At 53.9% G+C, this 18,995-nt stretch overlaps 1 protein-coding gene across 3 annotated transcripts in view; it reads left to right on the forward strand.

Annotated features, from left to right (window-relative positions):
• The first annotated feature begins 657 nt into the window (after positions 1 to 657).
• Positions 658 to 18,995, forward strand: part of JADE2 (jade family PHD finger 2) — a 53,837-nt gene continuing 35,499 nt past the window's right edge. The window contains exons 1-4 of one of the 3 annotated variants that reach the window (XM_042881752.1): positions 658 to 744; positions 6,191 to 6,248; positions 7,964 to 8,049; positions 16,269 to 16,426. In XM_042881752.1, the coding sequence (XP_042737686.1) occupies positions 6,191 to 6,248; positions 7,964 to 8,049; positions 16,269 to 16,426 (302 nt within the window). In that variant the 5' untranslated portion in view covers positions 658 to 744. Of the gene's footprint in view, positions 745 to 868; positions 1,041 to 6,190; positions 6,249 to 7,963; positions 8,050 to 16,268; positions 16,427 to 18,995 lie in introns of those variants that run through there. The other 2 variants (XM_042881753.1, XM_042881755.1) reach the window with 2 other exon arrangements.

The raw sequence follows: 18,995 nt of genomic DNA on the forward strand, positions 1-18,995 counted from the left end.
TTTTTTTTTTTTTTTTTTTTTTTTTTTTTTTTTTTAAGGTTGCAGCAGCAGCCCCGTGTGTACGCCTGTGCGTAACCGGGAGAGGGGGAGTGGAGCGGGGAAGGAAGAGGGAGGGCGTGGGGGGGGGGGGGGGGGGGGGGGAAAGGGGTGAGGGGGGGGGTGTGTGCGGGGCGGCCGCGAACGGGACGCGGGGCGGTGCGGGGCGGTGCGGGCAGCGCGGGGCTCCGGCCGCAGCCATGGGGCCCCCGCGGCCCGGCGGGGGCTGAGCGGGGAGCGGAGACACCTGGCCCCGCGCGGAGCCCCGGAGGGGGGGGGGGGGGGGGAAGAAATTAAGGGGGAAGATTTGGGGGGGGGGGGGGGGGGGGGGGGGGGGGGGGGGGAGCGGCAGCACCATTATCCGGCCCTGCTCCGAAAGTGGCTTCTCCGCCTCCCTCCTCCCGGAGCCCGAGCGGCGGGGCGAGGAGATCCTGAGGAAGTGCGGGGTGAAAAAAAACCCAACAGAGAGCACCCGCGGCGGGCGGGCAGGGCTCGGCGGGCCGCGCTGCGAGCGGCCATCTCGGCTGGGAGCAGCCATGGAGTTCCCGGGCGGCCGCCCCTGAGCAGGGCCGGGACGGCGGCGATGACAGCGGCGTGAGGGGCTCTGCGCATCCCCATCCCGTCCCCGTCCCCATCCCACCCGCCCCGCCCCTCCCCGCCGCCCCCCGCTGCCAGGCGCAACTCTCCGCGGACGCTGCTCCGGCAAAGGTGAGGCTGCGCGGGGGGAGGCGGATGGGAAGGGATGGGGAGGAGGGGGGGGGGGAGGTGGTGGTGGGGGGGGGGGGGGGGGGGGCATTTCGCAGCGCTTCGCTTTTTTTTTTTTTTTTTTTAATTATTTATTTTCCTATCTCCTCTATTTATTTATTTATTTACTCGTCTCTCTCTCCTCCCGGCTGGGGGATGTGCGGCATTTCCAGGGGGCGGATTGCGCATGTTGGTCCCTTCCCCGGTTTTAAAGTGCGCGAGGCGAGAAGCGGCGGGGATGTAAACACGAACTTTTCCAGGTTCGCCCCGCAGCTTTTTCTTCCTTTTTTTTTTTTTCCTTTCCCCCCCCGCAACCCCTCCCCTTATATTCCCCCGAAATTAATGACTGCGGGAACGGTTGTGCGGACGGACCGCTCTCCGCGTTTCCAGGGGGCTCTGCGCGTTACCGGTGGCGGGGGGGTGGGGGGGGAAGCTCGGGGGGGGGGGCCGTAGGGGCTGTGCCCGGCGGCGCGAGGATTGGAGGCGTGGCGGCCGCCTCCTGCCCCCCCCTTCCCCCGCCCGCCCCAGCGCTCCGCTGCCCCCGGGGCCGCCCGGCCCCTTCCCCACCTGCCGCCATCGGGGGGGTGGGGTAGGAATAACCCTCATAGCTGTGAACCCCGAGCGCTTGCGGAGCGAGGAAGGGGCTGAAGGCATCTGGAGGAAAAACCCTCAGCTCGTCCCCCCGCTCTGCCCCCCGCACCGAGCGGTGTGGAGTTAGGGGCGCTGGGATGGTCGGGAGGGAGGGGGTTTGCTTGGGAAAAATCAGAGAGCTCCGGCTTTCCCCCGGGGGTGAGAGGAGATCGTAGGAACGGGGTTTGACCTTTAAGCGTTTATTGGCTACCGAGGTTAAAATAAGCTCAGATAGGAGCAAAAATAGCTCGCAGAAAGGTTACATCAAAGGTTACGTTTGTTTTCCTTAGGAAAATTGAGGCTGATCTCTAAAAATGAAGCCTTGGAGCACAGAGTGGGAAGGGGACGTGCGAGATTTCAAAGCGGGGAGATGAAATTCATGTGGCTGCTGATGGGGTTTGGGCACCGAGTTCGGAAAGTCGGGCAGGTGGCCCTGCACAGAGGCGGGCACAAGGCCGGCGCGGGGCACTGAGTGCGGGGTTTGGTGCGGGGGGCTCCGGTGTGGCTCAGCCCCGTGCGGTGCGGAGAAGCGGGATGGGGATGGCCCCTGGATGGCCCGGCTGATTGCCGGTGCTGTGTCGGGACACGCTGCAGGCAGAATGAGTAATGAGAGGGTAACAAGTCAGGAAAGGAAAGTTAGAAATGTGAGTAATAAAGTTAGAAAAAAAAGAAAATCCTCTGCTAGATTTGGGTCAAAAAAATGGCAAAGCACAGGAAGTAAATGAGGGCTTGTTTTCATTTAAATTTAAATGAGATTAAATGGTGCCCCTAGGAACCGAGACAGCGGCGCAGCTGGAGCGAGAGGCGGCTCCACCTGGGCGCGGGGCTGCGCCGGCAGCCCTTAACCCGCACCCCTCCATCCGCTGCTGCCGGCTTCGGGCTGCCCGGGGCTGCGCTGCGCTCCCCGGAGGGTTCGGGACGGAGCAGCGCTGCTCCCCCCGCCCCGGGCGCGGGGCTGCGAGTCCACACGTCCTGCTGGGCTGTGGGCACGCTGCGGGGGCATCCCCGCTCGGAAAGTACGTCGTGTCGTCGGGGAAGTGGGGCCGTCCGGTGCTCCCCGGTCGGTGATGAGAAAAGGCAGCGCCGCCAGGACAGCGGAGCGGGGCTGGAAGCTTCCCACCGCCCCCCCTCCCCTCCGTGAGCAGCTTTCTAACAACGTGCCGCTTTCCTAGACAGAGCCGGGAAACGGTTAACGCGGGGGGAGCGCCGGGGGCCGCCCCGTGGCTCCGTGCCCCCCCCTCAGCCCCCGCGCCGGGACACGCCGGGGCGCACCGGGATGCGCCGGGACGCGGCGGTCCGGAGCCGGGCGGGTGCGCGTGCCGCTGGGGGCACTATTTTCTGTTTGTGTTCCTATTTCTGTGCCGGAGGAACAAACAGGGAAGTGGTTTTCTGCAGTCTCATTGCAGCTCGCAAACACAGCGCATATCTCAGCCGCTGTTGTTGCTCAACTGTCACCGAGCGGAGGTCGCGGTGCGGGGAGCGCGGCGCATCCCGAGCGCTGCCACGAGCCGATGGTCGAGCTCTGCTTTTCCTGCGGATTGTGCGGATTTCTGTGCTGTGTTCCCTGTAGAAGCGACAAACCTGCGCAAATTTCTCTTATCCCAGTTCGGAACCGTTCCCTCGGTGACCCAAAGGGCCGCCGCACGCGGTGCCACCGGGAATCCCCGAACGCACGTGTGATGCACAGGGCGCGGAGCTCGCAGGGAGCTGGGAAACCTCCGCGGTTCCCCTGAGCGAAGGGGCTGAGAAGGGGCTGGCAGAGGGCGAGGGGACGGCCTGAGCCCTTTCCTGGTTACTGGTGGGACCTGGGGAACGGCAGGACAGGAGCTCAGGGTTTGGGCGGGTGCTTCTGAGTCTGCCTCCGCTTCTCTGCTCCTCGACTTCTTCCCGTGGGCCGGGCAAAACCGCATCCCCGAGAACTCGCCCTCGTCCCATAGCGGCGATGGGGATGCTTCACACCGGCACTTCCCTCGGCGGGAATGCTCGATGCAGAGGCACGGGGTATGGCAGCATCCCCATCCGCCGCTCACCCCCGTTCTGTTGCCCATCCCGCGGCTGTTTCGCCCCAGGTCCTGCCGATTTAAATTTGTTTAGGCTGATGGTTGGCCATCGCGTTCCTCGGTTTTGCATTTATTTGCCTTTTTCAGCTGGAACAAAGGCGATGCTGAGCATGTGTTAGTTCGCAATCAGTCCGGTTTTCGGGTTTGCAGGCATTGGCGCAGTCCAGTCGAGTTGCAGACACTTCAGGGGGATGTTCATTTGTTTATAAAAGAAACCCACATCTGTTTCTATTTGAATCTTTTAAGCGAGCATACATAGAAACCTTTCTCCTGGTTTCTGGCTCTGTAAAAGCCAGAGTTTGGGCCAAGTTTGACCTAAGAGCGACCTTTTCAAAGTATTACAAATTTTTTTGGTATTTGTTTATGACTTTAATAATGATGCCATGTGGAGAACGGGTCAGTTAAAGGTGAAATTAGCTCCTAATGTAAACGGAGGATTAATTTTGGAGCAATGCACTGCGTTTTGTGGAGACTTTGAATGGCTCTGTAACACAGAGTTGGAGGCTGGTGGGGGGAGGAACGGGCAGAGAGAGCTCCGGGGTGCGAGGGCTGGGATGCGAGCAGCAGGGGTGGAGGGATGCCAGCAGGGTGCCCAGCCACCATCAGACCTTATAGCCCTGAGCTCCAGGTGGGGAAATTGCCCAATTACCCTTTTTCTACAGTAAATTCCTCTGTTAAATACCGCAGTTTACTACTGTTTGGTGGGCTCTGGAAGATGAGCTCTTCAGGAAACTGCGTCCTGGAAGTTACTTTCTGAAAGGTCTGCCCGAGCTTTGGGTTTCGTCCCTTGTTTCCCTTCCTGCAGGAGGTTGGTGCTGCTGTGCTGTCCCCTGCCCGGGCTGGAGCTGCCTTTTGGTGCTGCTGTGTTCAGAGATGCCCATACTTGGCTCAGTCAGGGGTTTCATTCAGAGCAATTGAAATGCAGTTTAGTTCAGAGGATGCTCTCTTGGTTCCTGTCCTGTGGGGGCAAAAATGATTTGTTGAAATAGAGCTGCAATTTAACCTTTGGTGTTGAGCCGCTTCTGCATGTGAGTACAAACTCATCCCACAAATACCCCATGGCCACAAGCAGCCCCAGCCCTGACCCCTGTGCTGGGCTCTGAAGATGCATGGCAGGGCAGTGATGCCAATGGTGCTGTCTTGCTATAAAGCCAAAGATGGGAGAACTGGAAATGTCTTTGGGCCTCAGTAGCATTCCTGTGCTCCAGCTCAGGCGGTTCTTTTACCTGTTGGTGTTGGTTTATGGGCTGTCAGTGTTGGGCAGCTCCGTGGATCAGTAAGCACAGCTCCATCGCTGTGCTCCAAGAGCCAGCCAGTGGAGGCAAGCACTCAGGTAGCATTTCCACTGAAAGAAAGCAAGCTACAAATAAATCTGCCTTCAATATCCTCTTTCCCCAAGCGAAACCTAACGGTTGCTTGGAACTCAGCTGGTTTAGTAACAGCTGCTAACCTGGGAATCACTGGAGGAATGCATCAGCATTGCCATATTCTCAAGGAACGTTTTTAATGGCGTTTTGACAGGGCAATGCCTTGCAACAGGCCCAGTAGTGGTGGTGCTTTGTGGTATTATCCCTTCTGTTGGTGTGGTGAAGCACAGTGTGCAGATCGTTGGGTACAGGTGCTGTGAGGGCCTCATGGGAGCAGTGGGGAACTGTGCCCAAGTGGAACTCCTCTGGTGTGTGTGATGTGCTGCTGCTGAACCACACAGGGCAGTTGTGTCCTTCCCCTGGAGCACAGAGTCTCTGTGCCTCACGTTCTTACAGTGTTTTTACAGAAGGCACCAGGGAGGATTCCATGGGGTTGGTGCCTGCAACCTGTGGCTCTCAGCAGGGTGGTCCATGCATAGAGCTCCATCAGAGCCGTGGAGGTGGGGCCACGCTGATCACCACCTGCTGAACCCTGAGAAACCAAGCTCTTCACAAGTGAAAACCTATGCTTTCATTTTCTTTTTGTCCTCCTTCCCCCCTCCTCCCCCCCCTTTTTTTCCAAGCACCTGCTAACACAGGTGCTCACACAGGTGCTTCCCCTTCAGCTCTGCCTGCTCAGCTCCCAGGTAGAGGGAGTGCTGCTCTCAGGCATGCCTGCCTTGTTCTGAGCCCCCTGCAGCGCTGCCCTGTGCCCATCTCATCCAGGAGGTGCAGTGGCAGCAGATGGGAGCTGCCCAGCAGTGCTGGAGGAGGTCCGGGCTGCGGGAAGCATGCTTCAGGCTGCAGATACATCACAGCTCTTAAAAGAAGTCAGTGCAGCCCGAGTGGGAAGATGACTCAGAGGGTAAAACCCCAGGCTCGTTGCACAGGGGTCCTCTTGAATTCAGTGCTGCATGGACTTCCCCTGCAGAAATATGAAGAATGCACAGAGTTTCCATTCCTGTAGCTGTGCACTTCCCACAAGCACAGCCCGGTAGTTCTGGGCACAGCCTCCGGGCCCTGCAGCCTCGTGGGGCATCACTCAGTGTGGAGCTGCACGGGGCCCTGGGGCTGTGTGTGCTGCAGAGCACTGCTCTGAGCAGTCACTGTGTGTTCGCTGTACTGCCTGGGAGCAGGGAGAGCTGGGGAAGAAGTGCAGCCACGTGCTGATAAATAAAAACCTAGTGGGGATTTTGCATGTCCTTTTTGGAGCTCTGGGTGCCCTGTTGGGGGGTGGCACCCAGGGCAGGCAGGCAGGGGTGCGGAGAGGGGGTCTGGGCATGGGGTGTAATGTACTGTTCTTTTTTGTTGCAGATGGAAGAAAAACGACGGAAGTACTCGATCAGCAGTGATAACTCAGACACCACTGACAGTAAGACCTTTGATTTGAGACTTTGGGCGAGACAACTGAAGTGGTTCACCTCCAGGAGGGAAAGCGTTGGAATAATTACTTTGTAAAGAGCTGAGGAAGCTGTGTTTGCTCCATTTGCTGGAGATTTGCTTCACAATGAATTGCATGTGGGGTTGGGTTTGTCAGAAGTGCAGCACTGATGTACAGCAGAAGATAGCAATGGAGATGTTGGGCTGTAGGCTCCTTGTTCTGCTGGAAGTCCCCCACTCATGCAGGGAGCTGTGCCATGAGCCCCGTCAGGCCTCAGCTGAGCTGTGTTGGGAGGCTTCTGCTGGGGTCAAGGTGAAGCCCAAGCCTTCCAGTTCCCTTCCTGTGAGCTGAGGAGGGATGTGGGAAAAAGGACAGGGCTCAAGCCAGCAAAGCTTGCAAGCCCACGCTTGCTGTCAAGCACATACCTCACTTCATCCTCATTCAGCAGAGCGCAGAAGCATGTGCTCAACAATAAACATGTGCAAATGTGCTGAATTTTAGCTATAAATAGAGTGCTTTCCTCTCCTACTTATTGCAGGGCTTTGCCCGCTGCAGCAGCACTGCTGAACCACGTTGGGGGTTGAGGCATCTTTAGCATGGCATAAAACATCGTGCCCTTATCTCTGTTGGACTTTGATACTTGTGCTGCAGGTGATAGTGAAGCTGTTGACAAATGCTCTCCTGCAGGATAACTGTAAACAGAAGGATGACCTCTTTGCTGTGCCTTTGCTCAGAAGGCGTGGTGGTAGTGGTGATCTAAGCCTGTGTAATTGCAGTGCCACGTGGCACTGGTTTGGCATTGGCTTATAGGCACGGTGTGGTTTAGCCCTTCAGTGGTAAAAGCAATGGTCAGTAGACCTATTGACAGCCAATTTGGTGTGCTCCCAAAATACTGTTATGCATCTGGAGGGATCCAGTTGTACAAAAGATGCCACCATCAATCAGTTTATCATTTACTGTCACCAAATGAAAACAGCTTTTTTGTTGATGCTGGCAGTAGTAGTAGTAGTAACACAGATGAGCTGGAAATAATAACAGAGCTCCCATTGCATTTCAGGCTTCAGCAGCCATTGCCTCATGGAGGTGGTAGCAGCAGTGGTAGTACTGCACGAGTCAGGACAATGAGAGTCCATTCATAATAATCCTGGAGTAAAGCAATCCTAAATCCCACAGCAAATACTCTCCTACTACTGATGTGTGCTGTCGTGTGCAGAGGGGGCTGCTGAGCTGCACACAGTATGGAAGTTACTGATCCTGCTGCTGGCGTGGAAGTTTTATACTCGTGGTCACTATCTTTTCTGCCAGAGTCTGAAGTCCTTGAGTGGTTCAGGGCCTTCACTTGGAGCATCCGTGCTGGAACAGTTCAGTCTCCTCCCTGAGTGGTGATTCCAGAAGATCCCTGGCTTACTCCCTGATGGAAGCCATTTGTTCTTATGGCTTTGGGTAGTTCTGATGTCTTCTCTTGAGAACAGTTTTCTTAAGTTCAAGGGGCTCTGTTTCATCGTCTGTGGCATCAGGAAAGCGATGCTGATCTGTTCTGGTGAAGCACCCTGAGATGTGCACAGCTGTAATGCCACACTGGGGTTTATCACCTCCTAGCATTGTCCAGGGTTGGCTTGGGGCTGTAGGGGCAGCAGTGACACAGACAGTGATGCAGACAGAACTTGGTCTCTTCGTTGGGTAACATCTCTTCTGCCTTCTTGCAGGTCACACCACATCCGCGTCCAGATGCTCCAAAATCCCCAGCACCAAATCCAGCTGGTCCCGTCAGAAGGAGAAGAAGCCCTCTGAGGTATACAGTGTGAAGTGCTGCCCAGGACCTGATCTCCTGGTTCTCAGAGGGGCCCTGTTCATGCAGATGGGGTTTGGAGGTGGCCCTAGGCTGATATCCCGGGCTTGGTGCCCACCTGGTGCCCTTTGGCTGTGCCTTGCTGCCCTTGCATGGCTCAACTCCGTTTCCAATAGACATAGAAACTATACTGAGCACAAGCTGTTATTGTAGCAACTGCTCTGCTTAGTGGCAATCATCTTCATTCCCAGAGCGGTATGAGCAAAGCCAGAGTGACATTGCTCACACGTTTCCATCCAGACCAGTGTCCAAACAGAGCTAAGTTTAGCTGAAGGTGGAGCTGGCAGGGCTGCAGCCTCCCTGAATGCAGGCTGTAAATCCTGCCTCTAGCTGCTGCGCTGTGCTGCTCCTGGGCTGTGGCCTGGTGAGCGCAGACCTTTGTAACATCCCCCCTTTGCTGTGAGCTGAGATTTTGAGGTTTTCCTGTGGTCACTGCCTGAGTTACAGCTGTGCTTAGTTTTTATCGCTGTGACAGATTTACACTGATGTATCTAATGTGTTGGCAGTGGACAGGGGTTTAAAAAGCCCAGGTTGCTTGTGCCTTAAGGGCTAAGGAGCTGCTGTGACTGCTGAGGTACTTGGGAACTCTACAGCAAACAAAGAGCCCAGGTACAGGTGTCAGTGCCTGCTGACAGCTGGGAATGTTGCTTTGTGGTTATCAGTGTGTCTCTCAGAATGAGTGATGGGGGGGTTCTGTGAGCTGAGGCCCGGGTACAGAGACAATGTCTGGGGTATCTCCCCCTGCTGAGACACCATCACCCCTCCATGAGATGGCACTAAGGATGGGGGTGAGCCAGGTGTGCACCCTGGGGATGTTACTGGGGTGTGTCTGCGGCACCCAGTGGGACATTAGGGCCTGTGAGGACCAGGTTCAGAGCATGCAGCCCTGGAGCAAGCAAACTGGAGCAGAGCCTGGCAGTGCAATGCTGGAGGACTGTTCTGGGTTCATGTAACTGTTGAGGTAGAGTGATCCACAGCAGCACATTAGCGTTGGAACTGCAGGGACGTGGGGAAGGCGACACGCAGTGCCGCACACTGGAGATGGGCCAGGACGCTCAAGCTGACAAGCCAACTATAAAAGTTTAGTGGGAACCTGAGCAGATGTGAGCTGTCTGGATCTCAGCTGGAATTCCCCATCTTGCATCTTCCCTGCAGTTGCTGGGTGCAATACCAGCCGGGTTCAGCTCCGGGTGGAAGCCAAGGGCTTGGCTGGGCATCATTGGCACGGCCCAGGGCACACAGCAGGGGTGTGGAGGTCTCCTCAGTGAGTGTTGGTTTGTGGATTTCTGCTGCAGTAGTATCTTCCAAACCATCCCCAGCTGCCTCGTGTCCTGCTGTGGCCTTGGCACCCTGGGCATGCTGTGCCGGTGCTGGGCTGCAGCAGTGGCCCGTTTCTGTCCATTGGACGTGCTGCAGGGCCTTGTGCAGGGAGATTTTTGGGCATAGAGCCAGGTGGGCATCCTGTGCCGGAATGGCAAATGTGGAGAAAAGCAAAACTGTCAACACGCCGCTGTCAATCCTGCTTAACGTGAAATAGCCAGGTGCCTTGATCATCATACTGAGGATGGAGAAGGTAACAGGGAAAGCACAGTGAAGCTATTGGACATCACACGCTGCCATACAGCCTGCCTCGGTCATTTTGGGGTGATGCAGCTGTTTCAAACACCAGCCTAGACTCAGATTTGCACACGGCTTCTGGCTTTGCAAGGATCCAAGCAGCACTCTGTGCACTGCCAGCTCCCCAGCACAGGCAGCTCAGGCACAGCTTGGGATGCAGGGACAGTGGTGTCGGGGGACAGCCTGAGGATCACCCCCAACTTCTGCTGTCCCTCCCAAAGTTGTGTCCCTGTTTCCCTGCAAGAGGGCTAGAGAAGGAGCTGCCATCTGCATTCCCCTGGCAGCGTTCACAGGAGATAAAAAAAAAAAATCAGAAGCATTAGTGTTACATAGTTATTAGCTGGGTCAGGGGGTGATGTTTATTATGAAAGACTCTGTGAGAAGGGATTAACTACGCACATTAAAAACCACCCAATACGAGGCATCTGGAAAAACAAGCTTCTTTACATGGAAAAGTACTGAGCTGTTTGTAAACATCCGCGATGGTGGCCATTGCCAGGGAGGGTGATTATATTTATCTGTGCATGTCACAGGGCTCTGCCTGGGCTCTCTCCCGATGTGTCCCAGACTTTGGGCTCTGTGAAAGCTCACAAAGGTGGCAGCCGTCCCCGTGCCCACCAGGCTGCTGGCAGGGAAGCCTCGGGGCTGAGGATGGGGTGAGGCAGCTCCTTGCATCAGCAGTGCCTGATTGCGTTAATCTCCTGATTGCATTTATCTCATTAGGGCTCATTCATCCCTGGACATGGGCTGGAGAGAGCAGGGTTCCTGCAATCCCAAGTGCTGCTGCCCCAAGCAGTTCTGTGGGGTGCAGGGATGCTGCTGGTGGCAGTAGGGTAGAGGATGTGCTCTCAGCTCCTCCTGGTTCTTGATGCTGAATCTGGAGCAGGGATGAGATGTGCCTGAAGTATGGATTTTTGCTTCTCGTGCAATCCTGCCCTAGCCATAGGGCTGCAGGGATGCAAGCATAAGCCTCACTGGGTTTGATGGCAGTCGTCAGCCCTCTATCCTGTTTCTGACAGGGAACAGTTGTCAGTGTCTAAGCAGAGGATATAAGAACAAGGCAAGTGTGTAATGATGCTCGCCGGTTACGTCCTGCAGCTCCCAGCCATCAGCGGCTTGGGGACTCTCTTGGATGCTACATCTGAGTCACTGCATTAGCCAGGATGTTAGTCATTAGCTTCTGAACTATTCGGGATCCAGAGCGCTGCCACGAGCTGCACTGCTGGAATGCTTTGTGGGGGCAGAGGTACCTGCTGCCCTGGGTCGCCCTGCTGCCTGCCACAGCTCTGCTGCCAGCTCTCCCCGTGCAGCTGCTGCTCATCTCACCCAGTGTCAGCACTGCCCCTCTCGCTCAGACCCATCCTGTTGGGGATCTCAGGACTGCAGCTGCATGCTGTCTTCAGGATGAGAGGGAAGCTGTGGATTTATGCAGTTTACATTATTTTTTGCTTTTCTCCTTTAGATATGACTTCCGTGTTGGGAAAGATGTCTTTTTCCATCTCTTTACAAGCACTTAACCCTTTTTAAACGCCCTCATTTTTATATCATTTACCTTCTAGGAAGCAATTATTGTTGCACCGCTTCTCTCTGTGTTGAAATCTTTTCCCATTGCAGTAGGTACGTGCTGCTACAGGGCGCTGTGAATTTAGACCCTGGGTTCTCCGTGCTTTAAGAAAGACATTTGTAAGAGGCCATGTGGCCAGGCAGGGCTGGATATACTTCTACTGTGCTGAATGAAGAGAAAATATGCCACTGCTGAAAGGTTGGACTGCGGTGCCTTTGTTGCTTTTCCCAAGCCAGCGTGGTTCTAACAGATTAATGCCATTGTCTTTTGAATGCTGAGAAGGGCAGGATGAAAATGCTTCTAGTTCCTATTTTAAATTCTCTTGTTCGTTGGGTCTTTAACATTCAGTATTTCAAGAGGAAACAAGAATAGATTAAGAGATAGCGGCCTGGATCCCAAATGAACACGAGAGTAAGTATTTTTCTCCCCACAGGCAGATAATATCACGACTTACAGACACGCATCAGGCACTGCCACGTTTCTGAGCCCTGCTACTGCACATTGCTGCTCTGCTCCTTTTGGAACGGACCAGAAGAGTGTGACAGAATGCCTGGGAAATGAGACGGGGAGGGAGCTGGATGGGCAGCCAAGGGCTGGACCCGCAGAGGTGCCAGCTCCAGCTGATATGAAGACAGTTTGTCCAACCAAAAGATATTCCCAGGGCTCCCATTGTTCTCATTGTTTTCTCTTTCTCTCAAAATCCTTGTGACTCATGAGCTACAGCAAACAATTTTCTGCTTGAAAGAATGAAGGGCTCATTGCATCGCTGAAGGGAGGAGAGACCTGTGGGATGGGTGAGACCTCGTGGAATGGGTGGTGATGGAGGAGTGGTGTCGAACCAGAACCTCAAGAAAACCTTTCGTCTGAGCTTCCAGAACTGCTTCATGCTGAGAACCAGCTGTGGCTGGTTGTGTGCTGCACAACCACAGAAGAAACGGTGCCTAATGCTCCCAGTGCTGCTCTGGAGCTTACAGGGATGCTGCTGCGCACGCTGGGTGTCGGAGGGGGCTGCGCTCTACAGCGTGGAGCACTTGGGAGAGGTTCATTTTTGCAGAACCTTTGGGGGTGCAAACACCAGTGTGCACAAACAAGAACCTGTACAAGGATTGCCACCACTGTGCAGAACCCGGAATGGTCCCCGGGCTCGCTGCACTTCTCATAGCTAATTAAAAGCAGCGCTAGACGAGTGTTTCTTTAGTTTAGATTTAAAGACCAAAACAGATTCAGCTTCTTGGCTCTCGCCCAGCAGCTGATCTCATATAAGTGGAAAGCAGTTAGTAAAGGATGTGAATCTGATGTTCTCGGGTCAGCGTGTGGGGCTGGTGGGGTAAGTGGCAGCTTTGGCCCTGCTGTGTGCTGCCTCTAAAAGCACAGTCCTTGCGTTACGTGGAGCTGAGCAGTGGTGAGCTCGGCTCATTGCTGAATTGAGGAGGTTTGTAGGCGAGTGTAAAGACCTTGACATTGATATGGGGATCTCAGAGAGGCTGTGGAAAGATACAGAGGCAGGGCTGATGGGCAGAGATGAAATGCAGAACTGGAGGAGGATGCTTTTTGTGCAGTGCAGACCCACATTGGGCTGAGCCCTGGCTACAGTCCCAGGTCACAGGAGGGGACATTTGGGTTGCTGGCACAGTCACCCAAGAATACCCTTCTGGAGCCAGGTGAAGTGAGAAATTAGGATGTCAGAATCAGAAGTTATGTTGTTTCTCATTAATGTAGTCTTTGGTTTTAGTTGAGAGAGATCAATATGGCTTTTGCTTCACAACAGTGAACTACAGAAATAATAACAAAGATGGATATATCCTTGGGTAATGCGATGGCTCTTGAATTGCATTGATTTCTCATGTTTCTGGTCCTCTGGGATGGGCTGCCAGCCCAGCATTGTGCGTTGAAGGGATGAGGAAGTGGCAGCAGCGGGTGATAAGGGGCCAGTGGGCAGCAAATTACATGATGGCCCTGTCACCCTTTGGGAAGTCACCACTGCCCTGTGTGCCAGCGGTGTGGGTTGATGCCCTGTAGGTCAGCTGGAACCCAGTGGTGAAGCTGAGGAACACGGCAGAGGACAGATGGAGGTCTCCATGACGGGATTCTTTCCTGGAGAAGCTGTTGTGCTGCTCCTGCGGCTCTTGGCAGCACGTGGAAGGAGGCAGGTGCAGGTGTGGCTTCTCCACGCTGTTCAGCGGAGCATCATCCAGAGGTACCTGGTGCTCCCAAAGATCCATGGGACGTGTATGGCAGGACTTGACTTAGCTAACAAGAGCTACAGGAGCCTGTAACCCAACGGTCACGTTGACCGGGTGTTTCTGGATGTAAGAGCTCTGCTGGCCATTGGAATCACACAGTACCATGAAAGCAAAGGGAAGTAATTCACATCTGTAATTTTTGACTGCTGGTTCCATACGGTGTATGACAGTTGGCTGCTCGGTCCCTCTTGGTGCTGCCATTGGCTCCAGGTGCCACCGAGGTGAGCACCCACTGGTCCCTGCAGCATGGCTGTGGCACAGGGCAGGTGGCAGCCGGGCTGCTGAGACAAATTGTGGGTTCCTATGGGAGGGAAGAAACAGTAAACAGTGCTATTGAGGGAAAATTGCTTGTTTTCTGGTACACAACTTTCTCTTCACCGCCAGGTCCTCAGTTCATCAGTGCCCAATTTGTCCTTTATTTAGTTTTCATAAATAATTCAGAAGAGTTTGAGTAGAATAATTGAGTCTTTTCCCAACTCTAATCCCAGACAATTCAAAACAAAAAGACATTTAGATTACAATTTGTGCGTATTAGCTGTTGGGAGATTTCCAGACAACTGATCTGCTTTCCTTTACAATTTCTCTGGCGTTCTATCATTTCTAAAGTGTTCTGCTTTGATAGTTAATAATTTGAGCGGTTCCAGTTCTTCATGAAGAGACAGAGGCATCGCTGTGATAAAGTGCTGGCGTGCTCACTGCCTTTGGAAGTGCGAGCTTATCTGTTTTCCAAGAAGGACTAAATAAATGAAGTGGTAAGATTGCACATCCAGCCCGCGATGCGCCTTATCATCTTTGGGGAAATAGATACAATCGTGCTTATTTGGCTTAAAATTAAAACTCTGCTTCTTCGGGGATGCGAGCTGAAGAGTCAGAAGGGGTGGATTTGGGGAAGAGCCTGTGCTGTGCGGGGGGCAGGAGCTGCAGTGAGGGCTGTGCAGTGGTGAGGTGTGCGCGCAGTGTCCTGGCCGGAGCATGGCCGCGTGCTGCCGTGTAGCAGGGAGCTGCAGCAGGCTGACCTTGTTTTCTTCTTGCCTGGTACACCAACACGCAGCTCTGTGAGGATTATGACTTCTTGCAGACTCCTCGTGCTTAATTAGTGTTGATCTTAATCTTTTTTTTTTTTTTAAATGCACTGACAGCACAGCAAAGCGTTTCTGTGGTGCTTGTAGCAAGGAATTTGTTGCAGTGAGAAAGAAGCTTAGAGGAATTTGATCTTTCTGACATGGAGCCCCTGTGTGACTGCAGTATGGAGGCTGTCGGTTGTGTTCATTGAGGGATGTGCTGGGGCTGTGCTTGGGCTGCTCAGATCTGCTTTGTAGGGTTCTGAGCATCAATGGGATGGAGGTACCTGCACAGTTCCAGGAGGTCCCAACATAGAAAAGGTTGTTTATTGTGTTTAACTCTAATTGGGTTATCAGCTGAGGCTCTGGGGATTAAACAAACTGACCTAAATCCCAGTCTCAGTGGTCTTAGTTAATGTCTAGTTTCCTGCATCTTAGCTGATTTAGTTTCCAAAACACTCCAAAGAGTGTTATCATTGAATTGAAAATGTAAAACCGTCCTGTGGCCTCTACTGTGGCTCTCACAAAGCAGCCCTCGATCTGAGGCTGACACTGGAAACGGGCAAAGCAGCACTGAAGGAAACACCTGGTCTGTCCCAGTTCTGCAGAAGGAGCAGTGCTTGGAGCTCTGTGGTGTCCCAGTCTGGCTGCTGGCATCATTGACATCATTGCAGCTAATAGCAGATGGTAGAAAGGAGAAACCATCCATTTTCATTTACAATTTATTTTTACCCTGCAGTAGACAGGATTGCTCGCGCCGTTGCTGTCAGGCAGTCCCCTGGAAGGAAAGCCTTATTTACCGCAGTGGGTTATTTTGGAATGCTTTTCTCATCGCAGTGCACTGGGGAAGGCTCTGCAGGGCCAAACGAGAGATGGGAGAGAGCCCATTCCCTGCCCAGGAGTGGGGGTTGTCACACGGAGGGCTCTGTGTCTCCAAGCGAGTTTAGTGGGTCAGGAGAAACCTCTGCGTGTTTGGCTGTGGGCATGGACACAGGCATCTATATCACCATTTAGCCAGAGATTTTCCTGTTCACTAAGCAAAGAATTTTTTTCCAAGACTGTAAACTCAGCTTTGCCCTCGGGTATGAGGGAGACAATGAGCAAGTGAAACGGCATTACAGCTCAGCACAGCTCAGTGATGCCTTTGTGTTTCCACCGACCCATCAGGCGGCGGGGAGCCCATCTTCACATACCAGCTCCAAACTCCTCACCCAACCCCAGGCTGGTTTTCTGTAGCCATGGCTCCAACTGTGGCCGGAGCAGCAGAGCTGCTGTGGGGATGTTCTGATGCTGATGCTCTCCACTGCAGCAGTTCTGGAGATGGAGTTGCTGTCAGCTGTTGCCATATAAATCTCTCCAAATGCCTTCTGTTGATTCCAGTAACATCTGGAGTTACCTGCAGGTGTGCAGTGCCAAAACTGGGGCAGGGTCACCCAGTGAGGTGGGCTGTGCTTGCATGCCTGTGGGTGTGCAAAAGCTGCTCATCTCCTTTCATGTCAAGAGTAAGAAGAGCATCTCTTGCCCCAGTTAAAGTGGTAGAAAGCCCGTTGCTGTGAGCACCCGGAAAAATGCAGCCCATCACGGCGTCAGGCCAACGTGGCACATCTGTCACACTGTTGCCCATGGCCATGCCCCATTTCCTGCCCTCCACCCACTGTTGGTGTTTTCCCTCTGCAGGTTTTCCGCACGGACCTGATAACAGCCATGAAGATCCCTGACTCTTTCCAGCTCAGCCCTGAGGAGTACTACGTGCTGGCAGACCCCTGGCGCCAGGAGTGGGAGAAGGGCGTGCAGGTCCCAGCCAGTGCCGAGGCCATCCCTCAGCCCGTGGTCAGGTAAGCATCCCTGCGCCTTGCGTGCTCGTGGCTGGGGGTTCTGAGCTGGGAAAACCAGAGGGAAGCTGTGAAGATAATATTAGGTTGGGTATTAGGAATGATTTCTTCTCAGGAAGAGCGGTCTGGCATTGGAACTGGTGGGGGTGTTCCAGAAACATGGAGATGTGGCACCTGGGGATGTGGTCAGTGGGCATGGTGGGATGAGTTGTGTTGGATCTGGGGATCTTAGAGGTTTTTCCCAGCCATAATGGTTCTGTGATTCAGTGCTCAGAGATGCGGAGCATCTCTCGTATGGAGAAGAGCTGAGGCTGTTTGGCCTAGAGAAGGGAGACCTCACTGCAGCCTTCAGAACTTGAGGGGTGCTTGTGGACAGAAAGAGGGTGACTTCTTGCATGGACAGTTAGCAATAGGACAAGTGAGGATGGCTTTAAATTAAAAGAGAGGAGATTTAGATTGCATATTAGGAGGACATTCTTTACCCAGTGGTGGACAGTCACTGGCATTACTGTGCAGAGCTCTGGATGCCTCATCCCTGGGCAGTCTGGCCAGCAAGTGCAGGGTGGGACTGGGGAGGCTGTGAGGTCCCTTCCAATCCATCCCCATTCTATGGCTATGATGGAGCTGTATGTCATGATGTGGGGGTGCAGGAGCTGGCCCCTAAATTAAAAACTTCTGTGAGCTGTTCTTCTGTGTTGTGAATGTGATGGGGATGCAGAGATTAGAGGGCTGGGGAGCCCAGCATTAGTCAGGCATTTGCGGGACCTTGCATTGGCCTAGATCGGGACCTTGTTAGCTATTTTAAAATGGGGAAGTTTAAAGGAGGCACTAAAACAGCTGCTGAGGCACAAACAAAATATGGACGAGCCACTGCCCCATAACGGCCATGGCTGAGGATGCCATGGGGGGAGCATGGGGAGCCATGGCACAGGCACTGTGCTGCTGTGGGGTGGGCTGGGGCTGTGTGCTGCTCACAGTGAGGGGTTTGGGGCAGCACTGGTCCCATGGAAGCTCCATTCGTCCACAGCTGCTCTTGCAGCTGCCGGCCCCGGGTCTGATGCAAACTTTTGTGCATACCCCCCCCAACCCCCCAGCTCTCCCCAAGGGAAAACAGAGAAAGAAATGAAACTTTAATGAGTCTGAACACATCAAAAGGGAAGTTGTAAAGGGGGCTGTTGAGTTGATTTAATCCTTAAGAAAAGAGGAGGAGGAAAAAAAAAAAAAAAAGGAAAAACAACAACAAAAAAAGCAGCAAGTAGAATATCTTTTTAAAGTTGTCTTTGATAGCTAACCACAGCCTGTGCTCGTGAGTGCTCTGCTCCCCAGCTGAGGATCATGCTGGGGCTATTTCCAGCTGAGAAGTGATAGCTTGGCAGTGCCCTGCTGGAGGTGCCCTTCTGCAGCTGACCCCAGCAGCATCTGCCTGGCAGTGCTGTGTCTGCTCCTGGGTAGCCGGCTGTGAGCTCTGTGGGCAGATCACACCTCTGTCTGCTCCCCTCCCCTTGTTCCCAGGGCTCCTGAGCGCTGGCAGCTCTGTCCTGCTTCCTGTAGGGTTTCTTTGCAGACCAGAACCAAATCACAGAGGCCTTCTGCTCGTGTTGCTCTGTCTCTGTGTGGGTCTCTGCCCAGAGGACAGCTGCATATTTCCCACCGCAGCAAGATGAGCTCATGGCTGTGCAGGTGCCTTTTCTGATGCATCCGTCCCTTTTCTGGCAGGGCAGCACACATGATGTGGGGTACTCTGTCCCTCTGATAGCATCACTGCCCTAAATCCTACATCACTTTAGTGCTGTGGGCTGGTGATGCACTGAGCTTTTTGCAGGCTGGAAGCTCAGAGCCCAATGGCTGCTGCTCCTCCAGGGCAAGAGCTGGCACAGCTTCAGGTGCAGCACTGCCAGGGGCAGCATTTTGCTTTGTGCCACATCTCAATGTGGTGTTACAGAGCATTGCCCATAGAAGTGGGGGGAAATGCACTGAAAGGTGCGTTGCACAGAGCTGCTGCTCTTCTAATCTCTTGCCTGGGTGCTCAGAAGTGCACTCTTCCTCCTTGCGCCTTGCCTATAGGTTGTGCAAATCCAAAGCTGAAAATGAGATTTTGAAACGTTTTATTTTGCTGGAGCTCTAAAATGTCAAAGCTGTGGGTGAAGCAGAAGGGGAAAGCGCTTTCTTTTAAGGCATGCTTTCCTCAGAAAGCAGCTGCCTGGAAATGCCTTCACTGAGAACCGCCTTAACACGGGGTCCGTTGCAGACTGATGTGAGGCACAGGGGAAGAGCATCCTTTGGCCCCCGTGTCACTGTGCTCTGGTGCCCGGGGCTGGATGCCACCAGCCATGTGTGTGCTGCCTGCACAGCAGAGCCGCTGGGCAGCGTGGAACATTGCATGCTTCCTCACCACAAACCTGACTCATCAGTGCTTAAAAGGAGGTTCATTTTATGCAGCAGCTTGCTTGGGAATTGCCCACAGCCTCAAGGGCAAAGCTTGGCTCTAAAAGCCATTGAAAGGCAAATGAGAGCAGGGAAAATGAGGAGTTAGTTTCTCCCAAGAGTGGTGTTTCCCATTCCTCTGGGTCCC

This window comes from Lagopus leucura, unplaced genomic scaffold (genome assembly GCF_019238085.1).
Source record: "Lagopus leucura isolate 7727_CA_CO unplaced genomic scaffold, USGS_WTPT01 Super-Scaffold_100030, whole genome shotgun sequence".
Taxonomy (NCBI): domain Eukaryota; kingdom Metazoa; phylum Chordata; class Aves; order Galliformes; family Phasianidae; genus Lagopus; species Lagopus leucura.